This window comes from Plasmodium brasilianum, chromosome 11 (assembly GCF_023973825.1).
Source record: "Plasmodium brasilianum strain Bolivian I chromosome 11, whole genome shotgun sequence".
In the NCBI taxonomy this organism is placed as follows: Eukaryota; Apicomplexa; class Aconoidasida; order Haemosporida; family Plasmodiidae; genus Plasmodium; species Plasmodium brasilianum.
This window is the reverse complement of record NC_090124.1, coordinates 2550818-2564862: the sequence shown is the minus strand read 5'-3', so window position 1 is coordinate 2564862 and position 14045 is coordinate 2550818. Positions and strand designations below refer to the sequence as shown.

The window sequence follows — 14045 nt, the reverse complement described above, 5'->3', positions numbered from 1 at the left end:
TATTTTTTAGAAATACAAGTAAATATATAGTCTACTAACACTATACATGAAATTTGTCTATATCTTTGATTTTAGTAAAAATTCAATAAATTATATCCCCATTATCTTAATATAAAATATCAGATAGTATTGTTAATATATAATTAAAATTTTTTAATAATATTGGAATACATATTTTTGTTCTCTATAAATATTTTTAATATAAAATTCTATTTTATAGCATTTGTATTTCAAATTTTGGATTACAGACTTTATGATATTTTTGACAAATATATAACTATAGTACAAAAAACATAATTTATATATTAATTCTGCATTACAATATATTATATACTCTATCTATTACGAAATTTTAGTTAATTTAATCTTAATTCTGTTTACATTTAATAGTTTCTATTCGTGTTACACTTATTCAATTAATAAAAGTCTCTTTTTTACTATCCATTTATATATATTATGAGATAAGTTACTTAGAAGAAATTTTATATATCCTTACTATGTTCATACTAAACAATAATATGAATATTGCTTATACAATAAAAATTAATGCTTTGTCATTTTCTCATCCTATGTATTTCATAACTTAGTCTTTTAGTAAAATACTTGATTTTTAATTAAATATTTTTTTTTTTAACCTTGTTACAATAGTTTATACTGCTCTTCACTTATCAACGTTTTATAATTCTGTTAGAATCATACACTTATATATTACATTAGTAGTATTATTATTAAAAAAAAATTATTTTAACTTTTTTTTTTTTTTGCATTCTTTTAAAATATATTTCATTAAGTTTATTAAGGTCTTTTTTTATATTCACAAAGATATGTGTTTTTGGAAATTTATAGATTAGAATTTTGTTATGTATATATTGTTTAATATCCCTTGTTACACTAATATATGTCATGACCTTCAAAAGCACTTATCAGCATTTTACCACTTTGTTCACCTGCACATTTCGACATCTTTTAATTTTTTTTTTATTGAAAACAACATCATTGCCAAGATGGAAAAAACAAATATTACTAAGAATTACATACAGAGAGAAACAATTCTAATGGAGTAATAAATAATTATCGTTATATATTAGGATTGTAGAAACGTGTTCACGTTTTTAATTAGAATGATATATAGTGTAATACAAAAGGAAATACATGAAAAATATTGCATTAAATATTAATCTAATTATGGAAAATTAATAATTAAATTAACACCTAGTAGCATCATAAGGTTGTTTATATGACAATAATCTCTATAATAAGTATTTTACTGAAACTAAAAATGAATGAGATTCAGCAACTTCATGTAGTTCATTAACATATTTTAACTATTCTACACTTTTAAAGTTAGATATATACTTTTTACGAGTTCCATATTCATTTAAAAATTTTTGCAATTGATTATATGAATTATTTCAATTTTGCTCAGCATATCTATTTATATTACTATTATATAATTAATAATATTTTTCATCATAGATGCCATAATTATACGTATTAAATTGATTCATAGTAAACTTTTTAGAATCATTAATACATATAATTTATATTAAAATGTATATTAAAGAAAAACATTTTAAAGTAATCTTCTTTTTAGAAAAGTATAAAAATAGATATCTTCAAGTTATGTTTGAAAACTCATATATAAAACATTGTATTCCATAAAAATCGAACATTTTATTTTTTGTATATATTCTAATATATAGCTAGCATAAATATATAAATAATACTTTAAAAATTGTTAATATTATTTTATATATATTTTATTTTTTATGTATGTATAATTTAGCAAATATAAAAAAGACTTAATGTGAAAGGTTTCTGAACTTTATGCCGACGTACATATAAGAATGCATTTTCCTTATATAATATATACTCAATAAGGAGAAAATATAATATTTTACAAAGATAATAAATAATTTTTATAGTATTATTTAATATAGAAAAAACATAAATAAGTTATTCAAATATATATATTTTGTTTTATTAAAACATCCTCAAAAAAATATTTAGGAACAAGGATTTTTACTAAAATAGAAAAATCCTCTTTAATTGTAAATGTTTAAGGGAATTTCATTATATATAACGTTTATTTTTATTCTGTTTTGTAAGTTACATTTGTATTATTGTGAATATATAAAAATACATTATTATTTATTTCATTCTAAACATCAGCTATATGTAAGATAGTCAGAGAACCTAGTTGTGCTAAAAATTAATAAAAACCAAATGAGCGCTTCCATAAATGCTATCGTAACAAAATTATATATATATTAAAAAGATAATAATATATTATTGTTAATTATTGTAAATTTTTTTTTTTTATTATTTTTTAATTATTCATTTGGAATAATAATATTTTTTTAAGTGAACAATAGTATAATGTATTTACGTTATTATAATTAATATTGGGCATATAATTTTTTTATATTTATTAGAAATTTGTTTTTAACACACAATGAATACAAATATTTTTGCATATTTTTTCCGTTAAATGTATTCTTAATAAAATATTATTTATATATATATATATATACATAATGGAATATCGTTAGTCCATTTTATATGAAAATTCCACTTATTTAATATATCTATTTTAACATTAAAATATACTATTTAAATAAATTAATAAAATAATCATCGTAATATAGACAAATATCAAATAATTCATAATAATATTTACTATTTTTTTCATTTACATAAATTATATGTTATGTATAAACTGTAATGTTATGCAATAAATTTTATAATATATTAAAAATATAATAATAAAGGATACATCGAAACAGTAAGATTTTTCATATATATATATAAAACAATAAAAAAAAAAGAAAATATAGGAAATAAATTGTTTTATATACACTTGATAACTATTATAATAATGTTCTTCCAGTATACTTTCACATATTTCAGAAAATTATATTTTCTTTTATTTTGCTACCTAATCAACCACTATTACATATATATTATGTACTATATTTTCCACATATTTTATACATTCAAATGAGATATTTTAAATATATAATATCTTAAAAAATGATGAATTACTATCACATATATTCCCATGTACAATGTAATAAATATAAATATTTAAAAAAAAAATGAGATGGAATGTAAGGGATTAAAATATAAAAAACAGAAAAAAAAACAAAAAAAATTGAGTAAAAATAAATTGAAAAATTACAAATAAGTAAAAACCAATAATCATTTAATATAACAGATTGGTTATACATAATTATATTACATCAACCACTAATTCAAATAATTATTTACTAAAATTTATTAATATATATATTATTTTAATTTCTTGCTTATTCATTATCTTTTATATGCTTGTTTCACAAGAAATTTTAAAATAAGTAATAATATATTTACATTAACAAATAATAAATTATATTGCAATAATATTTTTAAAAAGTTCTGTGATTTCATTTTTTGATTAATATTTAAAAATATATTATAAGCTAATACTTAATTTTTTCATTCTAAATCATAAATGAATACTTAATAATAGTCTTAAAACTATATTTTCATATTCATAACAAATGCAGAAAAAAAAATAAAAATAGAAATAAAATTAAAGAAAAATCTTTTTGATGTATTTATTAGATTATATATATGAATAAGTACAAAAAAACTGTTACGAAACTTCAATAATTTTGTATTATTTAATTTAATATATTATTGCATTTACGTGAAATTTTTTATTATTATTTTTCTTTACATAGTTATAATTCATTTTACGTTTTTTTAGACATATAATACGAATAACGTTCTCACAAGTGTATTCTCATAATTTTTCATATATTTCATAAGCACTCAACATTTTATTCAATAAATAATATACCTTAACTTATTCTTTATTAATTAACATTTAGTCCAAATGAAATCAATTTTTTTCAAAAGTGGTAATAGACAAGTACAGAATATACATATGTATGTATATGTATGATAATGTATACTATTTAAAATTATTTTATAGCATAATATATAGCATAAATTATTAAATTTTTGGTAGATTATTTGCATATATTATTAAATGGATTAAGTGCATTATAATGTTATTTATCATTCTCAAAAACAGAAACAATATAGTATAATTTATATATTTTTATTTCCCATATCTATATATAAGGTATTAAAAATAAAAATCCGTTAACAATATAATTACAGTGTAGTACGCAATATGGGAAAAATGATAAATTTAAGATAATAACAAACATACTATAAGTGTTAATAATTATCTGGTTTATAGATTATTTATTTTCCAAAAAAACTTGAACAAAAAGAATTGTTTACCTTAATACAAGAGTATTTATATAATTTTTTTGCGTTAAAAAAAAAAAAAAAAGAGCCAAAAAAAAAGAAATAAATTGATTAATGATAGTTTTATATAATAAATTTTAATTTATTTTTCATTTAATTTATATGTAATTTCTTTTTTGTAAGTTATTGGGATTCCTTTAATGAAGGTTATATAAATTTTATACACGAAAATATACCTTACTCTCATTTAATTTCAAAGCATGTATAGGATATATATTAAGTTGTTTTATATTTATTTAACGTAAAATAAGATAGAACTCTCAGAGAATAAATAATAATAAATTTATTTACTTTATATTTCTAATATAAATTACTACGTAGCTCATAAATATGTAATTGCTTTTAATAGATCTTCATTTTTAAAATACGCTACTGATACAAAGTGTACACGATTAATTTTCTTTAAGTTTTTTATTTTCAACGAACTAGAGCATCAATTAGGGTCATTATGGAAAATTGTATACCTAAGGTAATATTCATTTTTTTTTTAAACTATTAAATTCATACATAAATTATTTATTTATGATAAAATATATTACAGTGCAATTAACACAAAACTTAATACCTAGGTAATTTTTAATAATTCTTTTAAATTCAGCATTTCGCTCTTTCTGGAACGGCAGGATTTTCGCTAACCCTCACAGAACAATTTAGGACTATTAGAACTTACGTACAAAATAGAACTAAATTCTTAAAAACGGCAAATAACGAAAATTTATTTAGAGAAGAATGCAAACAATTAGCTGATTATCTAATTAAGAATATGTCTCCTCCTCAGGATACAAGCCACCCATATGTGGGAATCCTTATTAAAGTTTCATCTACATCAATACTTTAAGGATTTAACTAAATATGGTGGATGTCCTATGATTTTAAAAAAAGAACATAAAGAACTTTTAGAATTAAAATATAAAGAAGAGGATTTTTGTAAAAAAAGAACTAGAGATTTTAAGGAAATAGAGGGCTTAAAAAAAACTAACTCAGGTAAATGTGAAGCTATATGTTTAGAAAAATGCAAAGCATATAATGCATGGATTAAACAGATGCAGAAGCAATTTGAAGAAAAGAAAAGTGTCTTTAAAAATTGTTACTCAAAAGAAAGTCCAAAAAAAAAATCAAAAAAACAAATCCCCAGAACCTGTATGCAACATATTGGATCAGGATACATTTAAAGAACTTCCTGAATGTATAACCCAGAATTCCGCAGAAAGAAAAGTTTTAGAAACTCAAATTCAAAATACAGCTCAAAATATACCCAACTCTCACGTCCAACAGGAAACAGATGTGCAAGTTACACCCGAAGATCAAACTGAAATTGAATCACATATTTTACCACAACCTCCACCAGAACATATTAAAAGTGAAGTTTCAAAAATTCAACATTCAACTAAAGAAGCTGAGAATTCACAATCTTTAACAAATCCATCATTAGAAGCAGATAATAGTTCTGGTGATGTACATGTAGAATCAAAAGATACCATTGAATTACCCTCTCCAACTGTTCAAGACATACAATTATCTCCTGATCCTGAGAATACCCAGCAAACTGATAAAGCGTCGACGTATACCTTAGCACGTAGTCCTCCTCAAATATCCCATACTACAGGTATCACTAATTCTACATATATTTCTACATTTGAAATAAGTATACTAAATAATATATATATATATTAATAAAAAACAATTATAGGTACGACATTAAATCCAAGTGATAAATATACTTCATCTATTTTAATAAGCTTGGTAATTATTATTATACTTTCTCTTTTTATTAAAGTAATATAATAATAAAAGGTTAAAAATATGAAAATTATTTATTTATTGTAATAACTTATTTTATAAAAATTTTTTTCTTATACTATAGTTTGCTTTAACTGGAATGTTTAAAAAAAAAAAAAAAAGAAGAAGACATGTGAAATTTCTGAGATTTCTTGTACCTTCATTTTCTCACAAGAAAAGTAAAATTTTTACGGATGATCGTTTAGAACACCCAATATATGATGATGAAAAGATTATAAAAAAAATAAAAATAAATGAACTTACAAAAAATGTAAATTTATCAAAGCGAACAAGAGACAGAACCAAAACCATAGTAGAAGTACATATGGAAGTACTCGAAGAATTCAGAAATAAAAAATGGGAAAACAACAAAGACGAATTCTTAGAAATATGCATAGATGAGTTCAAAAAAAAGGATAATATAACCTATCATAATTTAATTGATGATGATCTAATAACAGAAAATATTAAAAGTAGTAATGATATTAAACAACAAAATTTTCTACGGAATAAATGGATTGAAAGTAACAGAAATATTTCTGAAAAATTGAAAAAAGCAAACTGGTTTATTAATTTAAAAAATGAATGGAAAAAAGAACTATATTATATACAAGAAATGGAAGAATTAAAAATGAAATGTGCTAATGAAAATAGCAATGTTATATTTTTACAAAGAGAAAAAGATATATGGAAACAATGGATATCAAAAAAGGCTATTATTATAGAACAGTATTTGGAACAGGAATGCTTCAATGAATTCTTAGAGGATTTTCACAATATATCAGATCAATATCTAAATGAAAATACTAAAAACTATATATCATTAATGAATATAGAAGAATTCCAAAAAAAAGAAAATTATGAGAAATTATATAAATATGTAAAAAAAAACTTAATAACAAGGCTATGTATTCTAGTTCTTATGACGATATTAGAAGAATGTAAAAAGGAGGTGAACTTTGAAAATAGGGAATCATATTTGGATAAATCCATAAATGAATCAAAGAAAGAAGTATATTCATATAAAAAACCAGTAATTACAGAAAATATAATTAAATATAATAGTAACGATTTAGAATATATAAAAAATAAAGAAATCCATGCTCATATAGGGAATAATACTTTCAGGAATGAGATAGAAAACTGGGTAAGAGAAGATAACGTATATGCGAATCCTATAGTTAGTGATAGAACAGTAGACAAATCGGATGAAATAGCAGAAAAACCGTTTCTATAAATTCATAGGTATACTTCCATAATATATTTAGATGATATTTAAGAAAAAAGGCTATTAATGAAAAATATTATTTAAATTTTTTAATGTCTCTAGGTAATAAAGAAAATAAATATAAAGTAATAAGTAATAGAAAGAAAAAAAAAATCATTAAATATGAAGTTTAAAATTGAAGCACTTCAAATATATTACAATTATATATACATTTTTTCTTTCTGTAATATTATCCATTAAAACAATATATTAATACTTGTTTCAATAAAAGTACTAAGATATTAATATACCTATACAAAAATGCAGTTAATATTAATATTTTCCGAAAATGTTAAACTTGGAAAAAATTATAATTTGGAATAAGGAAACAAAACAAAATAAATAAATTGTAACACTATTCTTGAATTAATACAATATTATTACAAAAATTTCTGTAATTCTATTTTATCCTATTACTTCATAATATGTAGTTATTTTCACATTTATAAATATATTTATTTGTATCTTTTTTACATTCCCATAGTTCGACCATTTTATGTTTTAATTTATATAAAGATTTTGTTCATAAAAAAAAAAAAAAGGAAAAAAACTACTTATGAAAACATAATGATAATTTACGGAAAATTTATATTATAAGTTACATTATAGAAAAATATATGCTATGTACTTAATGAAAACATCTTAATCTGTTATGAGTTAATTGATGTTTGCATATTAATAGCGTTCATTTATTGTATATCTTTAAACATTTATCTATTAGATATATTTGTGTTCTTTTAAATTATTTATTTTTTCTCCAAATTAAAAAATTATATTTAAAAATTTTATTTCTTAATGACGAAATTCATTTTATCCATAATATATATGGTATTATAAACGAAACACATTTACATATATATATATATATATTGATAAAAAGAATGTTTTTCCATTCATAGGAAAATAGGAAAAAGATAGCATAAATCATTTTCCTTTATATTTTACTACAAATGTGGGAGCCATGCTCAATTAGGAAGTGTTATATAATAATATTTCTAAAGGATTGTATTATTTATTGTATTACTTATAAATTGCTAAAATGTAAAATAATTATTATTAATGATTTATAAAATATTATTAAAAATAACAACTTTATAGTAAATCATGGAAATGATATATCAAATCTATTTTGCAATATTATTATTCATTTGCCATGCTATGCTATGTTATATAAATATACTTTACTATATTATCATTTTCTGTCCTCACTAAAACATGATATTAATTAATTTTTGACTAAATACTATCTTTCACATTTAATAAGTTAATATTTTCTTTTAAAATATAAACCCCTTTTTACCTTTTTGCGCTTATTTCAACAACCATAAAAAGTTTGGTACCCATATTTTTTATAATATTTTACTTCCTATTACAAAAATTTTTTTTTAAAATTATTCTAAAAATATTAATTAAAATTTTTTAAAATTACAATTCTTAATATGTATTAATAAATAAAAAATATTTTTATTATAAAATTTTATTAATATAACAAATAATATTCCTGTTATTAACGTATAATAGTAAAAAATTATACAAGCAAACTGTTATTCCGTTTTCTTTAGAATTAATAAAATTCATACCAAACAAAGAGATATATAATAATTTTTTCTTAGGATATTTCATTAAATTTATTCTTATATTTTAATATCAGAAATATTCAATCAGTAAAAAAATTAAATAATAAAAATATGTAAATAATGTTTCTTTTAATTAAACAAATTGTGTCAAAAATAATGGCAAGTATCAGAATGTATTTTAGAGAACTTCGTTTATTAATAAATAAAAATTGGACAAAAAATATAAAATATAAAATATGAAGCAAAAAATAAAATAAAAAAAAGAAACAATAATTAACATTGAAAAAATAAAAAATAATTAACAAAGTTTAAAAAATTATGATATAAAGTAAAAAGAGAATAAAAATAAAAAACTAAGAAGAATATATATACTACATAAAATAAATTCAGAAAATAATAGAACGAGTAGAAAAATAAAAAACAAAATTAAAAAAACTCCTAAAATAATGTAAGTAAATTTTTGAAAAAAAGTGTAAAAAAACCTAAGGAAAATATAATCCATTTTAAATGTTAAAAAGTTTTTTTTTTAATTCCTTATTATTATTCTCTGTATAATTGTCAATTATGTTTAAACATAATTTAAGTATAAATTCAATATTGTAATTTTTATTTTTCTGTATTTTTTTCTAATTTAATTTTTATCTTCATTTCTAAATTATTATATTTATTATATTCACATAATTACGCAGAATAATATTTTCATAAAAAAAAAAATTTATAATAACAAGAATGTTAATAAAGAGGTAAGGTATTTATTAATAAAACATATATGGATAATATTGATGATATACTTATATGTTAAAAAGTAACGAATTGGATTACTTATTATAACGCTTGAAAATTTATCTTTCTATCTATATCTATATATATATATATATATATATATATATACATATACATGTTTAGTTTAAGTTTTACAATAATCCTATATTTTATTATTATTTATATTTTAAAATTAAATATTTAAAAAAAAAATAATAATAAAAATAATTAAATATTATTAAAATATTGTAAGTTGACACAAGTACATAAATAAATATTTAATTACATTTAAGTAAATATAGGTGTTTCTCTATAGAATTGTTTTAACCTTATTATAAAATTATAATTCTTAATTTTTTGGATCCATATTTTTTTCATTGAAAAATTTTTATTTTATTATTTTTTTTTAAATAGTAATTTAAATACTTTTTGTAAACCATTTTCTCATGTTCCGCGTTATTTTTATACTTATTATTTTAGAGTTCATACTTTTGTAATTTAATATATTTTATTGAAAAATAAATAATATAAAATAAAACTATAAAATATTTAAGATGAAATCAATACTCTTTTTTGTATCAGCTTCCGCTATTATATTTAAATTATCTTCTACCTCTGAAAATGTTAATGGTTGCTGTAATGGGGTAATATAAAATATTTCAAATAAATATATTTAAATTTTAGTTAATTCTATTTAAAAATTATGTTAATATAAAAAACATATATTCCTTTTTATATTTTATTTAGATATGTAGTGGAAAAACAAAACCTGCACTTTGTAAATCTTATACTACTTCTGAAGATATGCCAATAGCATATTTAAGACAAACTATAGAGAAAAACATTCTATCAGAAAAATCACGTAAAACATTTGATTGGGAATTATGGTTGAGGAAGCAGGAAAAAGAAATGATAGAAGATTTTGAAAAGGAACATGCTGCTTGGTTAAAAAACAAAAATGAGGCATTTAATAATTTTTTGAACAGATTAGAGGAAAAATTGTCGCATTATAATCCCAGAATGCACGAAGAATATCAGTCAGATCTTTATGATGTATGATCTAACTGGAGTGACGATGAATGGATAGAGTGGTTCAGAACACGTGGATTAGATTATATAATATCAGATTTTGAAAGTTGGTTCAACGAAAATATAAATGTGTCCGCCTACAATAAAATTATGACATCCAAACTGACTAACTGGAGTAAAAGGAAGAAATATGAATGGAATTCAAATCCAAATAGATATTACGAAACGCTTTATTGGATACATTGGAATGGAAAAGCATTATATGAAGATCCAGATATTAATATAAAAGTTTCAGCCTATTTATATTGGGTAAAAAGAAAAAAAAAATGAAGAGAAACAGTGGGACCGTTTAATTAAGCGTTTTAAAAAAAAATATGTAGACTATAAAAACTCAGCGTTGACACAGTGGTGCAAAAAAACTACGGGGGCTTATAATAATTGGTTAACATCCTTTAATATAAATTGGATAGAAAATAAATAATGGAATTGGTGGATTAAAGAAAAAAAGATGAAATAGACTTGTGAATAAAAATAATTAATATTATATTAAAATGAACGGAATGTAATTACAAAATTTTCTTCTATTTAATTTCCAAGGTGGATATTTCACCATGCAAAAATGAAGGCTAGGAGACAGAAAAATATGCATAATGAAAAACATATAAAATAGCGATTTATAAGTTAACTATTTTTCATTATAGAGTCATGTTAAGTGAATATCTTATATTTTTCTTAAAGGAAGAAGATGGCTATTCTAAAAAAAAAAAAGTAGAATAAAAATAAAGCTGGATCACTGAAAACAAAAATTGAAGAGGGTAGTGTTTACATTTGAAAAATCACATTAACTCAAAACATAGAATACTTATATAATGGTAAATGTAATTTTAGAAACCTAAATAAAAAATCACTACTTATTTTTAAATTTATTAGCATTTATTGTATTTGTGTTTAAATAGTGTTTACTTTTTTACATTTTTTTTTTTTTATTGAATTTATTTAGTATATGTAAAATATAATATTTTAAAAAAGTACTTTTGTTTTTTTCTTGTAAGTCATAAAAATAATTTAATATTTATAATCATATATACCATTATGTGTTTTTATTACACAGATAATTCTTAGTTATTACTATATTTATTTCCATATATCATAATCATACTTCTATAATTAGTATATCTCATATAATTAAACACTTTTCTTTATATTTAAATTTATTAGTGAGAATATAAACATTTCATTCTACAGTTAATATTAAAAAAAATGAGTATATAAATCCACATTTGAATAAATTTTTTTATTTCATTAATATTAAAAAAAAATTGAATAAAAAAAAAGCGTACTTTGCACTATATAACATGAGCTTTGTTTAATTTGTAAAAGTATATATATAAATTACCCTCAATTTATTGACTTAAAGGTTATTATATTTTTATTAGATAAATAAGATTTAATAATCATTTTTAATCATAATGTTGCACATTATGACATTTAATAATATTATTCAAAATTATATGTATATAGTTTTTGTATTATTTTATATAATATAAATTGAAAGGATTACACGCTATATATTTAACTATTATTATAAAGGATTAAAATATTTAAATACTTTCTAGTACATTTTTATATTTTTTTTATTTATTATACTTCTGGAAGATGGTTTTTAATTAAATATTTTTTTTTTTTTCTACAGTCGCAGAGTTAATATATTATCTAAAATTTTATTATTTCCTTTTTTCTTCATTTATTCTAATAAAGTATCCCTTTAAAAATATATTTCATTGTATTACCTCTTTACATACAAATATATATCCTTTTTTTTTGTTTAATTTTTAATAACAAAAAATAAAAGGTACTAATTTTCCCTTTTTTTTGGCATTATCAACATATATTGTAACTCAATATTCCATATTAACGAAAAATTAAAAATTATATAATTTAACATATATAGAAATATGTTCGTAGACAAAACATACATATCTTAAATTCACTTATATACATGTCAAATATTAAGAATATAATACGTGCGATAGATAGTATTCTATGAGAATGGCCTACAATGATAACGTTTATATATTCGTATTGAAAAATTGACTGATAACTTGAAAACTATTCACAAAAAGGCAAAACAATGGAAAAATTAGTAGATAATTTACAAAAATTCTATCTACTTTAATATTTCGAGACTACAAAAAGAAGTAAATATGGATAAACTCTTTTATTTAATTAATAGAAGTATTCCTTTGTTAAGAAAAGGAAAAATAATAAACAATGGAATTGATAGCTAAATGAATAAGAAGCTTTAAATTAGAAAAAACATAGAGGTAAATCAAACAAGTGTTATATCTAAGAATAAATATTAAAACATTTATAAAATTTTCCTCTATTTTACTACTAAAGATGTTACGTTTCATGGTTTCATTATTTAGATTTTATGCTTAGGATTCTGTGCTTAAGTTTCAGATTTTACATTATAATTACGTACGGAATATATACAATGAAACGAAACCTTGAAAATATGTTAATCAGTCATATTTTTCATTAAATATTAATCATAAATGTTCAATACATTAACACAAGTTAGTATTATTTTAAAAAATTTTTAAATGAATGGATTTATAATAACACATAAATAAAATCTTCATAATTAGAACTAAATACAATAGCTATTTAGTAGGCATTCAAATATTCATATAATTATCACTATAATAATAGGGGTATTATAATAAAGCTATACAAAACTACAAAAAAAAAAAAAATTAACTAAATTATATAAAAAAAAACGTATAAGATATATTGTCCATACAATAAGTATTTAATTATTATTAATTCAACAACTGTGTTACATTATATATTTCAAAAATTTAATATATGAAATGTATATAATATTGATATATAAAAGTTATAGCAAGGAAATTTTCACGAAATAAAATCTAATTTTCAAAATACCTAAGCCAAAATAAATTAATAATATTTATATCACTAGAAAAATATACATAATCTAAGGAGTTTATATATTTCTATTTTTTATCTATCCTTTCAAATGCTTGGATATATATCTTCTTCTATAAATATTCATCCATGAAAGTAAAGAATTAAATAATATAATATATAATCAAAATATAGGCGATTAAGTGATTTATACATATTAACACTTTGTGTGTTTAATATAAACATGAATTATAATTTATTTTACTAGTCAATAGTTATAAAAAATTTTCTATATATTATTGTTATATCAATGTTAATTTGATAACTATAATTATATATTCTCATTCTATTTTTTCTAATTACTAATCAAAATTAGA

General features: G+C 19.9%; 1 protein-coding gene and 1 pseudogene across 2 annotated transcripts; both read left to right on the top strand.

The window, feature by feature from the left end:
• Positions 1-4771: 4771 nt before the first annotated feature.
• MKS88_003982 lies at positions 4772-7339 on the top strand (annotated as a pseudogene). Its single transcript has 6 exons — positions 4772-4792; positions 4968-4993; positions 5102-5463; positions 5531-5929; positions 6014-6066; positions 6188-7336. Coding segments are annotated over exons 1-6 (2010 nt in total).
• A 2923-nt stretch (positions 7340-10262) lies between these two features.
• On the top strand, positions 10263-11367 carry MKS88_003981 (tryptophan-rich protein; the record flags this gene model as incomplete). The annotated part of the gene is made up of 4 exons (XM_067217120.1): positions 10263-10352; positions 10456-10745; positions 10806-11046; positions 11335-11367. 4 exons carry the CDS (start codon positions 10263-10265, stop codon positions 11365-11367), a joined length of 654 nt encoding a protein of 217 aa, XP_067072787.1.
• Positions 11368-14045: the final 2678 nt, after the last annotated feature.